This window comes from Aedes albopictus, chromosome 1 (genome assembly GCF_035046485.1).
Source record: "Aedes albopictus strain Foshan chromosome 1, AalbF5, whole genome shotgun sequence".
Taxonomy (NCBI): domain Eukaryota; kingdom Metazoa; phylum Arthropoda; class Insecta; order Diptera; family Culicidae; genus Aedes; species Aedes albopictus.
This window is the reverse complement of record NC_085136.1, coordinates 105,381,108-105,401,311: the sequence shown is the minus strand read 5'-3', so window position 1 is coordinate 105,401,311 and position 20,204 is coordinate 105,381,108. Positions and strand designations below refer to the sequence as shown.

Sequence of the window (20,204 nt, the reverse complement as noted above, 5' to 3'; positions counted from 1 at the left end):
AATGGTCCACAATTCCTAAGCAGACCCGAAAGTGAGTGGCCAAGCCAGAAGATTGGATTGACAGAATATAATGAGGAAGTCCGATCCGTTCATCATCATGAAACTGTGTCGGATCATTCATTCAACTATCGGAAATACTCTCGATGGGAGAACTTGATAAAGAGCTTAGCCTACGTATACCACTTTATTCATCGTTGTAAGGCAGAAACAAGGACTTACAACAGTGAACGGAGAATCATATTGGAGCAGCGAGACTACGCGGCGGCAGAAGCAAGCTTGTGGAGAGTGATTCAACAACAAGTGTACGATGTAGAACTCAGCACCCTCGAACAAAATCTTCAGCTTCCAAGGGAACAACGAAAACATTTGAAGAAGACGAGCCCCCTTGCAAGCTGTCTCCGTTCATTGACGAAGAAGGTGTATTACGGATGGATAGTCGGTTGAACAGGGCAACAACATACTACTCGTACACCTTTCGAAACCCAGTGATCATTCCCAGAGGAAATCATGCTACAGAATTGCTGATTCAAAAATGCCATCAACGTTATGGTCATGCAAATATCGAAACCGTTATTAATGAGTTACGACAGCAATATCATATACCAAAAATTCGTTTTGTGGTCAAGTCAGTGATTAGAAAATGCATGTGGTGTAGAGTTTATCGGGCGCGATCACAAGAACCACGGATGGCCGCTCTTCCACAACCGAGAGTAACTCCATATGTCAGACCATTCACATTTACCGGGTTAGATTATTTTGGACCGTTGATCATCAAGCGTGGCAGATCGAGTGAGAAAAGGTGGGTGGCATTATTCACATGCTTGACGGTTCGTGCTGTACACATTGAAGTAGTCCATTCGTTATCGGCCGACTCCAGCAAGAAGGCAATTCAACGCTTCGTAGCCAGACGGGGTTCTCCGCAACGAATCTATAGCGACAATGGTACTAATTTCAGGGGTGCTGCACGTGAACTAGCCAACGAAATTAGAACTATCAATCGTGGCATTGCCTCAACATTCACTAACGGTGAAACTGAATGGATCTTCAACCCACCATCCGCTCCACACATGGGATGTGTGTGGGAGCGAAAAGTGCGCTCTATCAAGGAAGCATTCAAGTCGCTGTGTCACAACGAACGACTCAACGACGAGGAGCTCGTGACATTTCTTGCAGAAGCCGAATTAATGGTGAACTCGCACCCCTTGACATTCGTCCCTGTAGAAAGTCCTACAGAAGAAATACTTACACCCAACAGTTTTCTTCTGTTGAGTTCAAATGGTGACAATACTGCAGCAAGAATACCTATCAATCAAGAAGTTTCTCTGCAGAAACCGCAAACTCATGAACGATCTGTTAAACCAGTTATGGAAACGGTGGATTCAGGGTTATCTGCCTACCATCGCCAGGAGAACCAAATGGTTCAACGATGTTCGTCCGCTTCGAGAAGGTGACCCTGTAATCATCGTGGACGGAACAGTTCGTAACGGGTGGCTACGCGGTCGAGTCGTTAAGGTATATCAAGGAATGGATGACCAGGTAAGGAAGGTCGACGTTAAGACTTCGTCCGGAGTGCTTCAGCGGCCGGCTATTAAAGTAGCGTTATTAGATGCCCAAGAAAATAGTAAGGCCAACCAGGGGTAAGGCATTACGGGTCGGGGTGTTGCCGAATTATTGCGAGAGGCCCTTTGAGTAGTCGCCGCACACGGTACGAGTTCAGCGTTTGCACATAGCTTTATACCATCTAGAGCAGTGGTGCTCATCCTGCGGCCCGCGGGCCGCATGCGGCCCTCCAAACCTTAAGATGCGGCCCGCGGACGAATCGAAATTTTTGAACAATTATTTGAAACAACTCGTTAAATTTATTAAGAAATCAAACAAAAAAAAATTGCTCATCAATTTTCGTTGTGTTGATCACAAATTAGACGATAAATAAATAAAAAGAACAATCCGTTCTGGTAAGATTCGAAATCGCAACTCCGAAATATTTCGGCATTTCAGCTAAGTCACGAAGCCAGTTTATTGTTATTTATAAGTGGTACGAATCCAATGAAAGTTTGTTAAAAATGTAATCTTGAATCATTTAAAAATTAGTTGCAGTTTTTAAGCGCAGTCAATGCAAATATTTCACATTTTACCTTTCCGAAGAACATAAAAACACAAAGCACGAAGTTTTTGACAAAATTCTCAACAAATCTCAACTTGGTTGCCAATATTGTTTAATTTTCAATGTTTGTTTAAATTTCTATTATAAGACTCACACATTTTTCGAAACAAAACTTACGAATCCAATTTGAATTGTCCAAGCGAAACTCCTGAATGAACTTAAAGAAAAAAATCTCAGGCGAGATTCATAAAACGTCTCCTGTGCCCTTTTGGAGAAACTTCAGGAAACATTATTGGAGAAAAATTTTAGGCAACTCTAAGCGAAATATATGGAGAAACTCAAATCATCCTGGAGAAAATAAACCTGAAGAAACTCAATGAGAAAGTCGTGGCGATACTGCATGGAAATTATAGGATCATCTCCTAGAAAAATGTGCTGGTGTCACTCTAACAGAAATTTCTTAAACAACTTTAGAATAAATTCCTCGAGCAACAAAAAGAGAATTTTCAGGAGTAACTACAAACAAGATTCCAGGACCAACTGCATCAAGACACAAAAGGTGCCTAGAACGAATGAGGAAAATTTAAACAATAAATTTAAAGCAACTTATGCAGCAACTTTAGAAGATAATGTTGAAGAAACTTCCGGAAACAATTGTTAAATATCTAATTTTTGAAGAAATTTAATGAAGAAGTATTCCATCAAGAGACTTATGGAAAGAATTTACTAAAATCTTTAAGAAACTCCTGGAAAATTTTCGGAAAAATCCTGAAGCTTTTCTAGGGGTAATTCTTCGAAACGATTAGATAGGAATTCCTGAAGAAACTTCAGGGCACTTCCAAAGGCAAATCTAAGAGGAGTTCTTGGAGGTTTTCCAAGAGAATTCTAGAAAAACTAAAAGAAATTTCTCGAGAACCTTCTGGAGCAACTCCACAGGAAATTTCAGGAGAAAATCCAGCAAACCTTTTTGGAGCGATTCAAAAGAAATTCTTGTAAAAGCTGCTTGGCAAGTTCTTGAAGTGGTTTCAAGGCAATTTTAGGGGCAACTTCTTAGTTGTTTGTTTGAATTTCAATTTGAAGCTCAAACGTTTTTCTCAACCAAACTTATGAATCTAAATTGAACTCTACGAAGGGAAATAGATTATAAAGTTTGATCCTTTCACAAGTTCTGAACAGTTCAGATTTTTAATAAATATGCTTTAAAATTGTTCTTTTTGATGTTTTTGTGCATCGATGTTTTATGCGGCCCGCAGGTCGATCCCGAATTGCAAATTAGGCCCGCGGTATCCTCTAGCCTGAGCACCACTGATCTAGAGGTATGTTCCGTTTTTATCAACACGGTCCGCGATTTTCACTTGACAAAAACGGAATAGTGATAAAAACGGAATAATTTTCTTTGACAAAATATTTTGCAACATTTTTATATGAATTGGAAGATTTTCTGTAGAACACATTCCAAATGTAAAAAATATGCAGTTTATTATTAAATTTAATTGTTTTTGATGACTTTTAGCACATCTTGGTTGTACAGTTCAACTTACAGTTTTCTGGCTGTGACGTCGACAAGAGTTTTACACCACATTTGTGACCACAGTTTTGGCAATTTATTTTCGTTGAACGCAAAAATGGCACATATTACATTTCTAGTACCCGGATCGACGTTTTAAAATATGACATATTCTCAGGAATGATTAATCTCCAGGAACGTAATTTCGATATCCTAACAAAAAAGGATATGTTAACTTCCTTCCGGAACGCATTTCTCAACGATTATCATCTTAGCAGATTCCTATGAAAGTTTCAGCTAGGATACCACTTGATACATGATGGGCTTCAACTTGTAGCGGTGAGTCTACGCCGAATGAAGCGTGAAATGAAGCCTCCGCTGGTCTCGGTCCTGAGCCAATCGTTTCCGTCGCCCTGAACGAACAGAGCCCTTAGGTCCTCCTCAACTGCAAAAAGCCACCGTGTGCGCGGCCTACCACGAAGTCCCTATCTAGTTCTCTGCTGAATATGGTTTTAGCTTGTCGTTCCTCCGGCATACGAGCTACGTGCCCAGCCCACCGCAGTCTGCCGTGTTTTATTCGCTTCACTAGGATACTTTTAGGCTTCACTAGGATACTTTTGGAAAATCGTCAGGAATTTTTCTAAGCAATCATTTGTATTTTCTTCAGAATATTGGATTCTCTAAGAAGTTCCTCCAGAATTCTTGTAAGATACCTTGTACCATGCCGCTTGTTTATCTTTTGGAATTTGATAGGGGGTCGTCCATAAATGACGTAGCATTTTTAAGACGATTTTTGAAACCCCCTGCCCCCTCGTAGCCTATTTTCCCATACCTAAAACATGGCTCGTAGCATAATCAGAGCGACCCCCCTTTCTCCTAAAATGCTACGTCATTTATGGACGGCCCCTAAATTTTTTTAGAGAAAAGAGATTCTGCCCCTTATCATTTCTTTAGAAATTTCTTCTCGGATCAACCAAGATGTCTCTTTTTAAATTTCTCCTGAGGTTTCTTTGGGGATCCCTTCAAATATTCCACCAGGGATTGGAATTTATAAACCATACTTATGCATTATGTTGGGAACAGCTCGCTGACGTTATGTACGGTATGGGTCTGGAATGGCCCTAATGCACAAGGTGGGCTAAGAAAATCATTCTGGGATTTAACCTAGGTCCTAGTTCATCAATTCATCCAAGAGTTGCTTTGGAGATTTACCAAGATGTTACCTTTGAAATATAGGAGTTTCTCCGTTTCTTCAAAATTTCCTACGGGAATTCTTCTAAGATTGCTTTTGAAATCCCTCCAGGATTTTTTTCTGATATATCTTCTGGGGTTCTTTCTGAGATTCCTTCAGCAGCTTTTCTAGAATTCCATCAGTAGTTCTTTCTTGGATTCTTTAAAGATTTTCTTATGATATTTTTTGACTTTGTTTTGGTATTTATGTGCAGTAGAAACATCTACACCTACTGGAACTTTCATTATGAATAGTTCCAAGAGATTTTCCAATACGGTTCTATCTTTCATCTTTGTTATTTCCTCATGATTACTAGATGAACCAGCCTGGGCTGAAATCTCGTGAATTAAGATAATATTACAATAATAATCATCCCCGATTTCTTACTGCGTTTCTTGGGAATCTCCCAGAAGTTTAGTCTAATAATCTTCCAGGAATTCTTTCCTCAAATCCTCCAGAAGTTTCTTCAGGGATGATGTTCTGTATAGAAATCTCCGGGGAGTTATTCCTGAGGATCCTCCAGAAGTTCCTTGTGGGAATCTTTGAGAAATTCCTTCTAGGAATCCTGTATAAGTTCTTTCAAGAAATCATCCAATTGTTCCTCAAGGGATACTTTCAGAATTAATGATATATCTGTATTTTTTTTTTTGAATCTTTTGTTTCTTATTCGAACCCTTCAGGAGTTGCTGGAGAAATCCCCAGATCGTTTTCCAAGATCCTAGACTCCTCCTTCTTTGAGATACTTATTTCTGAAAGATTTAACTCCTAATTCACCTAAAGGAACTTATGAATTATTTCCTGACGATTTCTCAGAAGAAATCCATTAAGGAATCTGGAGAAGTACAAGAATCGCTAGTAAAAATTACTGAAGAAAATCAAGATTGCATTTTTAGAGCAAACGAAGGATGAAATCTTGGATAAAATTCTATAGGAATCTCCTGTTAGGCTAGTGAATATAGCTGTATCGGTCTGGAAAATTTAGACAAGGTATCAAGGATGACAAGAGAGATCTCTGGTAGAAGTTTGAGCCCCGTTGGAAAGAAATAGCAACCAGGAGAAAAGAATCCAGCACATCGCGTGTACAAAATCACGTGAAATTTATTTCACTTAAAAAAAATTGTAGTGTAAAAATTCAGGCAAGGGCAGGCAAAGAAAGCCCTAAACTGTTTAAGTTCTCGAAGCACACTAGAAGTGGCAGGCCAAGTTCCAGTTGGTACGTAGAGCCGTAATAAGAAGAATATTAATAATAAGAAGAGAGAAAGAAGAAGATGGAAGTTCTTGGGGGAATATCCAGATGGACATCCTGGAGCAATCCTTGGAAGGGACATCAATTGGCCCTTACACAATAGGCTAATGAAATAAAAAAAATGTTCGATTGGTGATTTTTTCCTTTTGCCGGATAATCAAATCCATACTTTGATGGTTTTATATGCACATCCCATCTAATATTGATCTATCATGATTAACAACTTTTGTTACGCTTGGAAAATGATTAAGCCATTTTAAAAAACGACAAAATTGTTGATGATGATATTGATATTCACGTGTTACCTCTTGCCACCTCCTGTCAGATTTTCATTAATTAAATTGGCTCGGTCTAATTTTTCTATTGGACTATTGGTTTAATTTTTCTCATTTTCAAATAGGAAGTAAAAATATGCTTGAGAGAAAGCATGAATTAACATTATTTATAGCTGAATTTGAAATGTGTTGAAAGCTACTGTGGCGTATACGTCTTCTATGTCATCATTAGTAGTTGTTTCAAATTCATTCATGGATGCATTGCATCAAGATTAATGTTAAACTATAAATAACTAGTGTTCGAGGAAACAAATTTGACAAAAAAAATTAGTGTTGACAAAAACGGAATGAAATGTTGACGAAATCGGATAGTGACAAAAACGGACAGTGATAAAAACGGATAGTGACAAAAACGGAACATACCTGTATTGAATAGGCAGAGAAGATGTCAACAATGAATCATAGCATGTAGCGTAAAGCTGCACTTGAACACGTTTAGTATTACTACTTTTTTATTTTATTAGTTACTGCTTTATACATTGAATTTATATTATGTACCAGAAAAAATCACATGAAGTGACTCTTTAATTATGTTAAATTAAGGTTGGTACATTACAATCAGATAAATGCAACGCTCTAATGATGTTATGAGTTAAGTGAGTGATGGATTAAAATGCATCTTTTCAGTTTATTTCTAAGCCAAAATTCACCGCACAGTTTAAGAACTACGTACACTTCGCTATTCGGTACTACTGAATTGCATATTATCATAAACGTGAGTACCTAATGTTTATGTTAAAACATGATATTGAACAGTTCATTTGCTTAGGTAACCTAGCTTCGTGACGAGGTCCATTAGGAACAGAACTGTGTAAGACGACTAAAAAGAAACTAATTTGTGAGTACATAAAACTTGAGTTCTAACATTGCTCTAAAATAAACTATTTTTAGTCGAGTTTACGGACTACAGCCGAACTGCGAAACAGTTTTTTTTCTTAACAATGTATTTATCAGTAATTTATCAGAATATGATAAACTACTGTATTCTAGTCGTACATAGTCGTTTTGCCCTCTACTGCAATGATTGAGACAGAAGAACAGTTTCCTTGTAGTTAATGAAATATCTGTTGTTATCACTGCATCAGAAACGGTCCAAGGCGCCAGCGCGTATGGAACTCATCTACCGGTCTTCAACACTTCTGGTTCGACTCCCGACCCGACGACAAAAAAAATAATGGGTAAAACATTCATGTGTGGGGGCATCAGTACCGTCGATAACGAAACGGAGCTAAAAATAGATTTTTGTTTTGTTTTTTTTTTCGTATTGCACATATCAAGCATATGCAAATGCAAATGTACAGCACATGCATTTATGTTTCTTTAGCAATGGCTGTCAGCGTGCTGCAATAAGTGGCACTAATTTGATTTTAGTGGGGCCCTTTTCAACTTTAATATTGCTTCAATGAGGTGTTTAGAGTAATGCAGCATTATATTCACAATTTTAATTATCAATATATGGCAAAACTGATGCACGTATATACGGCTTCGTGGTTACTTGGGTGATATCCAAAAAGGTTTCAAAGAATCTTGATACCCGAAAAAATCAATGGATTTGAACTCCAAATGTTTAAAACGTACTATTGTAACTATTTCTCCACCTTATTCTATCAACACGCTTTTCACAACATCTGCCTTAAAAGTTACTTTTGCAGCTGCTTCCCGATCTTTTCATGCATTCGGAAGATTGCACAATTTGGGAAGACAACAAGTGGTAGTCGAAACACGCGTATCGGCACCAACATTTCAAAAGGGCGTAACTGCTTTTGCAACCAATGCCTTCTCACAGAGCTGTGGGTCGTATTTCATTCATCTCACGCAATTCACATCCATTAATAGAAAGAGGAGGATTTTATCTTTCTATTTGTGCTAGTGGATTGCTCGAGAGGGATGGGATACGCTCCACAGCTTTGTGAGAAGGCATTGGTTGTAAATGCAGTTACGCCCTTTTGAAATGTTGGTGCCGGTATCTGTCAAAAGATAGGCATCAAAGGGCGGAATTAAAGGTACAAAACTGATTACACTCAATCGAAGCGGGTATTCGGCTTAGAGGGTTCGAAAAGTCGGTATAAGACTGACAGTCGAGTTAAAATTAGACTGTTCGCGGTAACACTTAGTTTCTGAACTACTCTGCAAAATACATAAAATAGCTGTCTATAATGTCTAGAACATGTTAGAAAGCACAATAGGCCACCCTACTGCTGTCGGGTTTCCCCGAAAAAAGGACAACCGTCATTTATCATTCTGCACCAGCAGCATCCATGCTTTGAAGCAAAAACCAAGATGCCAGGGTGCTTCTGCCTTTCGTATTCCATCCGGAACGTCGTCGTCGGTCGTTGTCCGCCCGCCCGCACCGAGTTTGATTGTTAATTGAAATTGAAGTGTAATCCTTCAACTTTTGGACGTCCTCCGTTTCCAAGCAATTAACCGAGATTAGATTTTATCTTGTTTTTCGTTCGTGTTTCTTTCCCTTTTTGCAGATACCGTTTTTCTGGTTCAAGTACCAAAGGGTACCCGTGGACTGGGGCTGTCCGTTTCCGGCGGTTCGGACTCCACCGCTCCCTTCCCCGGATTGATACGCATCAAAAGACTGTTTCCGCATCAGGCGGCGTGGGCTACCGGAATGCTTCAGCCGGGCGACATCCTGCTGGAGGCCAACGGAATCCCGCTGACCGGGCTGACCAACTACGTGAGTAACCAAAGAGATGCGCGCGTCAAACGCTGACCGGCAGTGATTGATTAATCTCAACTCTACTGTTCTCCCCTTTTCCCCTCCCAAAAAAACAGGAAGCCCTGGAAGTGCTGCGAACTGCGCCGAACTACGTTACCCTGACGGTGTGCCGTCCGCAGGACGAACAGTACCGCAAACTATCCCCACCAAGTGAACCCCCGAAGCCGCCCCTGCGGAATGCCTTATCCAGTGAACCCCAGTCCCAGGTACAGTCACCGCAGCTTTCCGGCCTCATGACTGGCGGACCCGGCGCCGGCGGTGGCCAACTGATGCAATTCCAGCAGCACATGCTCATGTACAACAACAGCAGCAACAACCAACAGCAACAGATGGTGCCATATTACTATCAGCAACTGCAACAGCAGCAGCAACAACAACAGCAGCAGCAGCAATATATTTATCCACCGCAAACGTTGGCTTTTGCTCCGATGGACTCCATGCAGAGTAGCAGTTTGAATGGGGTAAGCGAGAACATTGGTAAATCCTAAAGCGTAGATTATTCATAAATTGGACAAACGATTGCAACTGTGACCTCAAAGAGGTATTTTTTAATTCATGCTGCACAAATATAGCCACAAAAAAAAACGAAAAATAGGAAATCTATCAAAATAAGAGTTGGCGTTCCGGGTGTCTGTTCGAATATTATTTATTAAGTATAACATTAAAATCAAAATTAAACTGAATCAACAGCATTTCTCCATAACACACGGTTCTTGTCTGCAGCTCTTAATCCTCGGTCAATGCTCGCCAAGTCACGCTCCGCCTGGTCCGCCCATCGTACTCTCTGCGGTCCCCGCCTTTTTGTACCAACCGGATCAGTCGCGAACACCAACTTCACACGATTGTTGTCCAGCATTCTTGAAACATGTCCTGCCAACCGTATCCTTCCGGCTTTGGCCATCTTTTGGATGCTGGATTCGCCGTGAAGTGCAGCGAGCTCGTGGTTCATCCTTCTCCACCACACACCGGTCTCCTGCAGACCGCCGAAGGTCGTCCTTAGCACGCGTCGCTCGAAAACTCCGAGTGCTTGCAGGTCCTCTTCGAGCATGTTTTATTTCTCGTGTCCGTAGAGGACCACCGGTCTTATCAGCGTTTTGTACGAGGTACACTTGGTGCGTGAGTGAATCTTGTTATACCGCAGCTTATTCTGGAGCCCATAGTAGCATTGTTGTCAACCGTCAGTAAGCCGTCAGTACTTTGTTTTGGATGCATTCACCAACAGTCCGACCTTTGCTGCTTCGCGTTTCAGACGGGTGTTCAGTTCTGCCACCGTTCTAAATGTTCTGGCGATAATGTCCATGTCGTCTGCAAAGCACACAAATTGACCGGATTTTGTGAAAATCGTACTACAGCTATTGAGCCCGGCTCGTCGCATGAAAGAGCAGGCGTGAGAGTCCGTTACGCAGTCCCCGGCGAGATTCGAATGTTCAGCCGAAACTCTTACGCAGTTTGCACACCGTCCATCGGTGCTTTAGTCAGTCTAGTCAGCTTCCCATGCAAGTTGTTTTCACCAGAAAAAAATTAAAAAAAAAAAAGAAAAAAAACTCGGTGGATTCTTTCCAGTGAAAATAAAAATGTGTCTTCTGCAATTCCATCCACAGTTTCCTTGGGAAACTTCACACTTCCAGCAACGAATTTAAGACATCGGGAAGTTGAGGAAAACTTGTGAGATGGAAAAAAAACCGGAACAGCAAGTGCCATTTGCCAGTATTTTTTTTTTCAATGTTTCCCCTAAAGCACTCCAGCAATTATTGAGGAAGTCCTCCAGCAACTCCAAGGGACTCCATCCAGGAATGCCACAAGAAATATCTTCAGGACTTTCTCAGATTTTTTGCGAATCCCTGAACTCCGCCACCACCCAGTGATCGTATAAGATGTTGCATACGATGCTAAAGTGAAGGCGACATGCGTACATTTTACATGCGCCTAAATGGAGGCATGCACGCATATGGCCTCCACTTTATCATCTTGTACAACATCTTATACGATTACTGGTTATCTGGGCACATTTCTTACCAGATTGCATCATCAGAAATTCAAAAGCATTTTAATTCCCACAGGATTTCCCTGGGAATTGTTTCAAAACGTAACCCAAGATTTCAATGTTTTTAAGGGAATTTTTCCAGAAGGTAAATGGAATTTCCTCCAAAAGATTCCCGGAAATTCCTCCACGAGTTCGCCGGGAACCTCCAGGAGCTCCCGAAGTTCAACCAGGAGTTCATCGTACATTTCTTCAAAAGCTCCTCGGGAAATCTTCCACGAGTTTCTCGGAAATTCCACCAAGAGATCCCTGAGAATTTCTTCAGAAGCACCCTGGGAATTCCTCCTGGATTTTCCCAGAAATTCATCCAAGAATTGCTCGAACATCCTTCCAGAAACTACTCGGGAATTCCTCCAGGAGTTCATTAGGGTTTTGTCAGCATTTAACTGAGAATTTATTCTGAAGTTTCTTGTGTAATGATCTGGCTGGTCTCCAGGGTTGAAGCCAGTCATTTCAGGGAGAGTAATATGATAAACTTTAAAATACACTTATTGTGAATCTTTGAGGAATTCCCGAGGACTCTTCTTCTTCTTCTTCTTCTTCTTTCTGGCTCTACGTCCCCACTGGGGCTTGGCCTGCCTCATTTCAACTTAGTGCTCTTTGAGCATTTCCACAGTTATTAATTGCAGGGCTTCCATTGCCTGCAATGGCAATTTGTATATTGTGAGGCAAGTACATTGATACACTATGCCCAGGGAGTCGAGAAAATTTTCCCGACCGGAACAAGAATCGAACCCACCGTCTCCGGATTGGCGATCCATAGCCTTAACTACTAGGCTAACGGGAGACCCCGAGGATCACCTCGACGAATTTACGAAGAACTCCTGGAGGTATTGCTCAAGAACATTGCAATGAATTTCCGAGGTACTACTAGAAAAATTTCAGGAGAACTTCTGGAAACATTCATCAGGAACTATCGAAAAAGTTCCCTAGGAGCTACTTCAGAAATCCCCGAGAAACTCCTGGAGAAATTCCCGAGAAACTCCTGAAGAAATTTCCAAGAAACTCCTGGAGAACTTCCCGAGAAACTCTTTGAGAAATTTTCAAAAAATTTGTAGAGCAACTCCTGGAGAAAATCTTGAGGAATACCTGGAAGAATTCTCGGGAAGCTCCTGGAGAAATTTCCGTTTAACTGCTTCAGGAATCCTCGGGGAACTCCTAGAAGAATTCCCGAGCAGTTCAGAGAATTTCTCGGGGAACCTCTGAAGTAATCCTGGAGGAATTCCGAAAGAGCTCCAGGAATAATTCCTGTGTAGCTTTTGGAGGGATTACTGGGGAACTTCTGGAGTAATTTTCGGGAAACTCCAGGAAGAATTTCTGCAGGAACTCTCCAGGAACTCTGCAGGAGATCTCCTACAGCAGTGACTTTCAACCCGTGGGGAATTCTCCACCGGGAGGAATTCAACCTCGCTGGCCGTATTCTGAAAGAGCGCGCCTGCAGCTCTAGGGGGGATGTTAGTTGTAATGTAATGTAATTATAGTGGAGAGAGTTCTGATGCAGACTGGATCAATATTTGTCGAGATCTTTGGTGGATACCGGTACTGGCTTCTGATTTTCTGACCAGGATAATGATTCCAGTTAGTCTAGTGGTTAAGGCTATGGATCGCCAATCCGGAGACGGCGGGTTCGATTTCCGTTCCGGTCGTGGAAATTTTCTCGACTCCCTAGGCATAGTGCATCATTGTGCTTGTATTACAACAGGTATACAACTTCTTGCACGTGCCAAAGAAAGCCCTTCAATTAAAAAAAGTGCTCGGAGAACAGGCCAAGTTCCACTGGAAACGTTGAGCCATACAGAAGAAGAAAAAGAATAAGATGAAGAATGATTCCAGGTTTTATTGAAGCATATGAGGGGGGTAACAAGACTCTAAAAGGTTTCATGGAGAGATCGGATGCGGATTCCGCAGTTGGGAGCTATGATCTGGTGTAGATTTCGCTGAATTTTCCTTCCGTAAATTACCCAGAAGTCTCTTTTAAGATTCCTCTGAATGTTCCTTAAAAAATCGTGATTAGGGTCTTCTTCTAAAATTACTACCGTTGGAATGTCCTCAAACATTGTTTTTTTTTTTTTCTTTAATGATTTCGAGTTTGGTTCCAACGAAGAATTCTCAGACAACTAGTGATGGAAACCCAGATGGATCGCCTGGGCGAATTCTTATAAAACTTGAGGAAGAATTCCTTTAGAAGTTGTTAAAGGAATTTTGTAACAACTTTATGAAAAAAAACCTCATAGAAGAATTCCTTAAAAACATGAGAATCTAAAGTGCGATGAGAAAGTCAAAATGATTTTCAGATCCTGCGTCTCGAAAAGCAATTAATACAATAAAGTGGCGTTCAAAACTCAGTGGTTTTCAAGCTGGAGTCACGGGCCATGCTGTGTTTGCAAGAATCGAAAGTCCCAGGAGAAAGTGTAAATGCTTTTAAGATTCTGCTTCTCAAGTAGTAAATATTACTGGTGTTGTACATCTCAGGGGTTTCTAACCTGAGGTCATGGGCCATGCAAATTACTTAAGAACCTAAAGTGAGATGAGAAAGTGAAAATGTTTTTGGTGCTGTCCAAAAACTACGTACACTCATTTTTGTAAATCTCAGACTTTGTTCTATGCATTTTTTTAAGTTTGTAAGTCTACGGTCCGACTTTGGCCAGAGCCGGGGGGGGCCCCTCCAAATAAGAGTCTAAGAATCAGTGGTTCCCAATCTGGGGTCATGTGCCATGCTAATCTTTCAAAAGCTGAAAGTTCTAGGAATTCTCATGAATAACTTGTTACAATAAAGAAGAATTATAAAGCTGTGGTTCCCCAGATGAGATGACGGTCTGTTTAGCGTATAGTAATCTAGTATGGGTTGAATAATAAAGCACGCATACCATATTTTGGCCAAAATCGGCCATTGTGATGGCACTAACAAGTCTGTCTGTGTAAGATACTGCTTCTTAAGATAAACAATCCGAAAACATTTGCACTACATTCTTGCACGTTCAGTGTTTCAAAAATTCCTGTGGCCCGTGACATCATACTGGGAGCCACTGGTCTATACTTAAGTAAATCAGTCCAAAAGCGTAACATCTGAAAAACATTTTCATTTCGTCGTCACACTTACGGTTCTTGAGATATTCACGTGGCCCGTGACCATGGTTTCCAACACTGATTTATTTTTTTTTTTTCAACTATATTACAGCTTTTGATCCTTGAGATGATCAATCTGAAAAAAAAACATTTGCACTTCTTACTAGCACTTTCGGTTCTTGAGAAATTCTTCTGGCCCGTGACCCCAGATTTAGAGGTGTGCGCCGCCGAGGGTTTCCTCGGCCACAGAAGTTTCACTGAGACTTTTTGTAGCACTTCCTTTAGAAACTCCTCTAGGAGTTACTCCGGGTATTCTTTTAGGAGATCCTCCAGGAATTCATCTAGAAGTCTAGAAGTTTTTCCTGTGAATTCCTTTAGGAGATCATTCGGCAATTTCTCTAGGACAGAGGCACGAATGACCACTAGATTGAAGTCCTTCTTCAAAACCAAATACACACACAATTTCTCTAGGAGCACCTCCGGCAATTCCTCCACGAGTTCTTCAACGAGTTCGTCCGGGAGTTCCTTAACGAATTTCCTCCGAGAATTCTTCTGTGAGTTCCACCGGTAATTCCCCTAAGAATTCCTCCGGCAATTTCTCTAAGAGTTCTTCTCAGATTTGTTTCCGGAATTCTTCCAGGAGTTTCCCCAAACGTTCCTCTAAGAGTTCATCAGGAAATTCTTTTAGATGCTCTTTTGGAAATTCGTTTGAAGTTCATCCGGGAATTCCTCTAGGTGTACCTGCCTCTACGAGTTCCTCCGGGAATTCCTTATAGAGTTTATTTGGAATTCTTCTAGAAATTCCACCGGGAATTCCTCTAGAATTTCTTTCGAGAATTCCTTTAGAAGGTCATTCTGGATAATTTTTTGGGCAGCTGATTCACCATAACAATTATTTCAATAAATTTTCAAAAAGCATGTGACAATAAAAAAAAATAACTAAACCGTAACTATAAACATGTCATTGCATCTTCAAAATGATGAGTTACTAAGAAATGAAACACTGATATTGATTAACGGAAAATTTCGTGTTAATTTTAACAAAAATTTAAAAATTATGACCACACCGTTTCACGCCGCCACCGCCGCCGCCGAAAATTTATTCGGCGTCACGCCGGTCACGCAGCCGCCGCCGGCCAAAAAAGTGCAAAACGCCGCCGCCGACAGAATTCAAATCGGCGCACACCTCTATTGCAGTCTTCCATGTGCAATGAAAACGACATAATATTCTCTATGCTCGATAGCACCCACAGCATGACTGCTAAATTATTGATTATATCTAAATAACTTATAACCTTTTCAGAGTTATAAATTTTGTAATATCGATCTTTACAAACTAATTCTGAATCTGGAAAAAACGCTCCCCCGATATACGCTCCCCTAATTTAAATTATAATTATGATATTATGATCATAATTATGATCGCCCTGTTTTGAGCGTAAATTGGTGTCTTCGTGTACAAACAGTTATCGTAACTGAACAGTGAACACCCATTATGACTAGTCATCAATGAGTTAAGAAAGTATACTCATTTACAGCACATGTGGTACTTGGGGTTATAGCTGCAGAATACACTTCGTCCTTTTTTTACGTCCATGCTTGGCTAAGCGACAAAAAATTATACCGCCAAGACAATGAGCAAACTCAACATTTTGATATTTTTTAAAACATCTCCGTGATTAAGAGAAGTGTACAAAAATATAAAAATGTCCATTTTGATTATGATTTTGGCAGTAGAATTTTATTTCGCTAAGCCAATAGTGGACGTAAAATAAGGTTTAGGTGTACCTCTTCGGCCTCTTCGTGACCGTTTCAATTGAATGCGTAGAATGTGCTGGATGAGAACGACTAGAAAATATTGATTCCGAAAAGCTGGCTTCTTAGTCTTGAGTAAATCAAAACGGATGGTTTTGTTTTGTCCGACGTTTCCGCTCTTTTATTGTGACTTTATAAAGGGCATACTTCACATATAGGACACATTAAAAAAACACACTACACATAACAGGTAATTTACGCTACGCTGTCAACCGTTCCTCATTACATTTAATATTCCCTTGAAAAAGGCCTAATAAAAGAGCCGAAACGTCGGGCAAAGCAAAGCTACCTATTTTGATTTACCCGAAACTTAGAGCTAGCTTTCCGGAAACTGCTTAAAATTTCAACATTTCTTTCTGACCCACCCAGTTTTTCGGCTTAGTACCGCTATATCCATCATGCGCACTGCTTTTGATTTCTGCTCCCCATCTACCCGATCATTCTTGATTTATCATTTAGCAGTACCAACCACTTCTTATTTGTTCTGTGTTTTTTTATTTCTTCAATTTCATCGAATTCAGCCACAAATTTCAGCAGCAAATGTGTGTCCTACTTCTAAACCACGCAAGCTTCATCATACATTAGAACAGCACGACGACGCGACGGCCATCACTATGATAGCCGCACACACTTTACGGCCGTTATTAGGCTAGTTAATGCAGAGCACGATTTCAGCGCGAATTTAGTTGTTCATTGTACCTCCAGAAGGTGTACGTACATAGGTACGAGGTGCATTCCAAATTGACGTTCTGCAAAGTGACTGCAACAACGTCGATCGAGCTACGCCATTCGGTGAATTGCGGCGAATTGAAATTTAATGACGCGATGTTAGAATTAATTTTCCGTGATGAAGGCACGAAATTATGCACGTTGCTGTCAGAAGTGGGAAATATGTTCCCTGTCAGTACCTAGTGCTTGATGGGGCGTTGCGTTATGTGAGTTTAAAAAGGTGATATTTTTCTTCGTGGTGGATAAACAGTTCCATTAGAACTCCGTGTACTCTTACAATAACGATGTTTTGGATATTTCGATAGTAACAAGGGTTTCCTAAGAAGAGATACTCCACTAGGCTTTGTATCAGGAACGTTGTCTCTTTGCACAGCTAATAACTTAACTAATTCAAGTTCGTCTTTTTTTCCTAATATCTTCCACAGGAGTTCGAAATAATCCTCACCAAACAACAAGGCTCGCTAGGATTCACCCTTCGCAAAGAAGACGAATCCATTCTGGGTCACTGCGTACGTGCTCTGGTTCGGGACCCAGCCCTGAACGACGGTCGCATCAAACCGGGCGACAAAATTATGGCCGTCAACGATGTCCCAATCTCGCAGATGACCCACGAAGAGGCTGTGATATTTCTCCGACAGGCGGCAGATGTGGTCAAGCTGCGGCTATATCGGGATCAAGCCCAGACACCACTCTCGGCGCAATCGCCAACGCTAGGTGATCGACGGTTTGACCTTTCGAAGTCCGACTCCACTTCTACCGTCGGTGGAACGGGAAGGCCGAAACCGAATTTGAGGCCCGAAGCGTTAAACCTCCTGACGGACATTGCCTATCGGAAGCAATCCGTTGCGACAAACAATTCCAGTGGCGGAGGAAGCGGTTCGACAAGCTCGTCAGTCAAATCTAGTAACGCCTCGCCGCGAAGACTACGAAGGGGACTACCTCAACAACAACAGCAGCAGCAACAACAGCACAGGACGTACGATAATCATGGCTACCAACATTCCGAAACGTCCAACTATTCGGACTCGGAAACGTCGACCATCATCAGCCAGGGTGGATCGATGCACCATCCGGCGGGGGTGCAGATGGTACCCGGAGGGCTAATCCATACGGGATCGTGCAGGTCGTGTGGTGGTGCGGCGAATGTGAGTGCACGGTTGGAAGAAAACCTGGACGAATCCTATTACTGTGATGACGAAATCGATATCGAAAGTTTATACGAAGACGACGACGGTGAGCCTCAGAAGAGGCCTAATTTCCTAAACTTGGCTGGTGAGAGCGGGAGCACACCCATGTCCTCGCGGAAGCCACGGTTTCAGTTTTCAGGTAAGTTGTGCAAACAAGGGTGTAGCCAGCTTTCCGGTCAGAGGGGGCAAGCACCCTTAGCAAATTTGTATCTTATCGCTTTTATAACTAAACGCAACACGAAGAAATAAAATATTATAACATTATATTCTTAAAGCACTATTTAACCCTTCAGCAGTCACGCTGTTGTATTTTGTACAATACATTGAAAAAAAGCTTGCCTGTTCTACACATATCAACGTAAAGCTGGTAAAGGTGGCCAATTTCTGCAAGATTTAGGATTTTTATTTACTCGTGCATTATTTTTTCTCAGCGACATTATTTTCCAGTAGAACATAATGTAAACCCGTCCGAAAATTTTTTTCAAAATTTCTACATAATGTCTTCCATGACTAACTAGAGTCCCTTCAGTAAATAATCATCGAGTTTGTCTATGCTTATTAGCAATCTTGGAATGTCCTGGATCTCTATTCTTCTAAAAATAAACCTTCAGTTGAATTGTTTCGAGTTCATCCTTGCTGGAATCTCCCTAAAGATGGTTTTATTTAGTCATATACTGCATATACTCATCTCAGAACATAATTCTCTAGAAATGTCAATTGACGTATTCCCGGAAGGATTCTTGGGAAAGCTTTTGAAGGTTAACTCGCGAAAACTTGAAACTATCACTGGAGGAAACCATCGAGTTCTTCAAGTGCGAATTCCTGGAGAATTTGGAGAAATTCATGAAGAGTTTGCTGCAGATATTTCCGGAAAACTCTCAAATAAAGGAATGTTTGAAAAATTCCTGGAATTTATAAAAAAAATCATTTTGAAAAATTTAAAAAGAAATTGCTAGAGGAATACCTTGTACATTTCCTAGAGAAATACCGGGAGGAATTCCGAAATTTCCTGGGTGAGTCCCTGAAGGATTCTCTGGTGAAAGGTGGACTGCTAGAGGGATTCCCAAAAAGATGAATGAAAGGTTTTCTGAAATTTCTGGAGGAGCTCCTGAATCCATTTTTGAAGAGAACATGTGAGGAATTTCCGAAAAAATCGCTTGAGGAATTCCTGGAGCAATCCCTGGAAGAATTCCTGGATAAATCGCGTAGGAATTTTCGGAGGACTTCTTGGAGGAATTTCTGAAAGTATACCTGGAGGAATTACTCGATGAATGCCGGGAGGAATTCTAAGAGAAATTTCTGAAGAAATCTTTTCAGAATTCCTAGAAGAAATCCTAGATAAATGTCAGGAGGATTCCTTGGATAAATTTCTTGCGAAATTTCTGGAGGAATTCTGAGAGGAATTCCTAGAAAAGCTGCTGAAGAAATTTTTTATTCCTGGCGGAATACCTAAAGAAATCCTGAGAAGAATTCCTATAGGAATTCTTAGAGGAATTCCTGGAGAAAATTCTGATGAAATCGCATGAGGAATTCCTAGAGGAAATATTAGAAAAAATTCTAAAGAAACCTTTGGAGGAAGTTTTCGAGAAATCCATGAAGGAATTCCTGGATAAATTCCGGGAGGAATTCCAAGAGAAATTTCTGAAGAATTTTTTTTTAGAATTCCTAGAAGAAATCCAAGATAAATTTCAGGAGGATCCCTTGGTGGAATTTCTTGCGAAATTCCTGGAAGAATACTCGAAGGAATTCTGGGAGGAGTTCCTAGAAAATTTTCTGAAGGAATCTCTTATGAAATTCCTGACGGAATTCTTAGAGAAATTCTGTGAGGAATTCCTAGAGGAATTCTGAGAGGAATTCTGAGGGGAATTCCTAGAAAAAAATCTTAAGAAATCTCTTGAGGAATTCCTAGAGGAATCTTTCTGAAGGAACCCTTGGAGGAATTATTGAAGAAATCCATGAAGGAATTCCTGGAGGAATCCCTAAAGTAGTTCTGGAGAAATCTCTAGAGAGAATGCTGGAGCAACTTCTGAACATATGGCGTAATCTCTGGAGGAATTCTTGGAGGAATTCCTGGAAAAAATTCTGAAAAAAAAAAATTCCTTGAGAAATTCTTGAAGGATTCCCTGGAAGAATCATTGGAGGTCTTTTTGGAGGGTTTACTGGATGAATCTTAGAAGGAATTTCCTGGAGGAATTTTCGATGGATTTCCTGGAGG

At 40.9% G+C, this 20,204-nt stretch overlaps 1 protein-coding gene across 2 annotated transcripts in view; it reads left to right on the top strand.

Annotated features, from left to right (window-relative positions):
- LOC109397657 (uncharacterized) overlaps window positions 1-20,204 on the top strand; it is a 386,176-nt gene that overhangs the window by 337,073 nt on the left and 28,899 nt on the right. For both annotated transcript variants that reach the window (XM_062845147.1, XM_029880381.2), the window contains 3 exons: window positions 8,901-9,109; window positions 9,208-9,612; window positions 17,228-18,128. In XM_062845147.1, coding sequence (XP_062701131.1) covers window positions 8,901-9,109; window positions 9,208-9,612; window positions 17,228-18,128 — 1,515 coding nt within the window. The remainder of the gene's footprint in view (window positions 1-8,900; window positions 9,110-9,207; window positions 9,613-17,227; window positions 18,129-20,204) is intronic.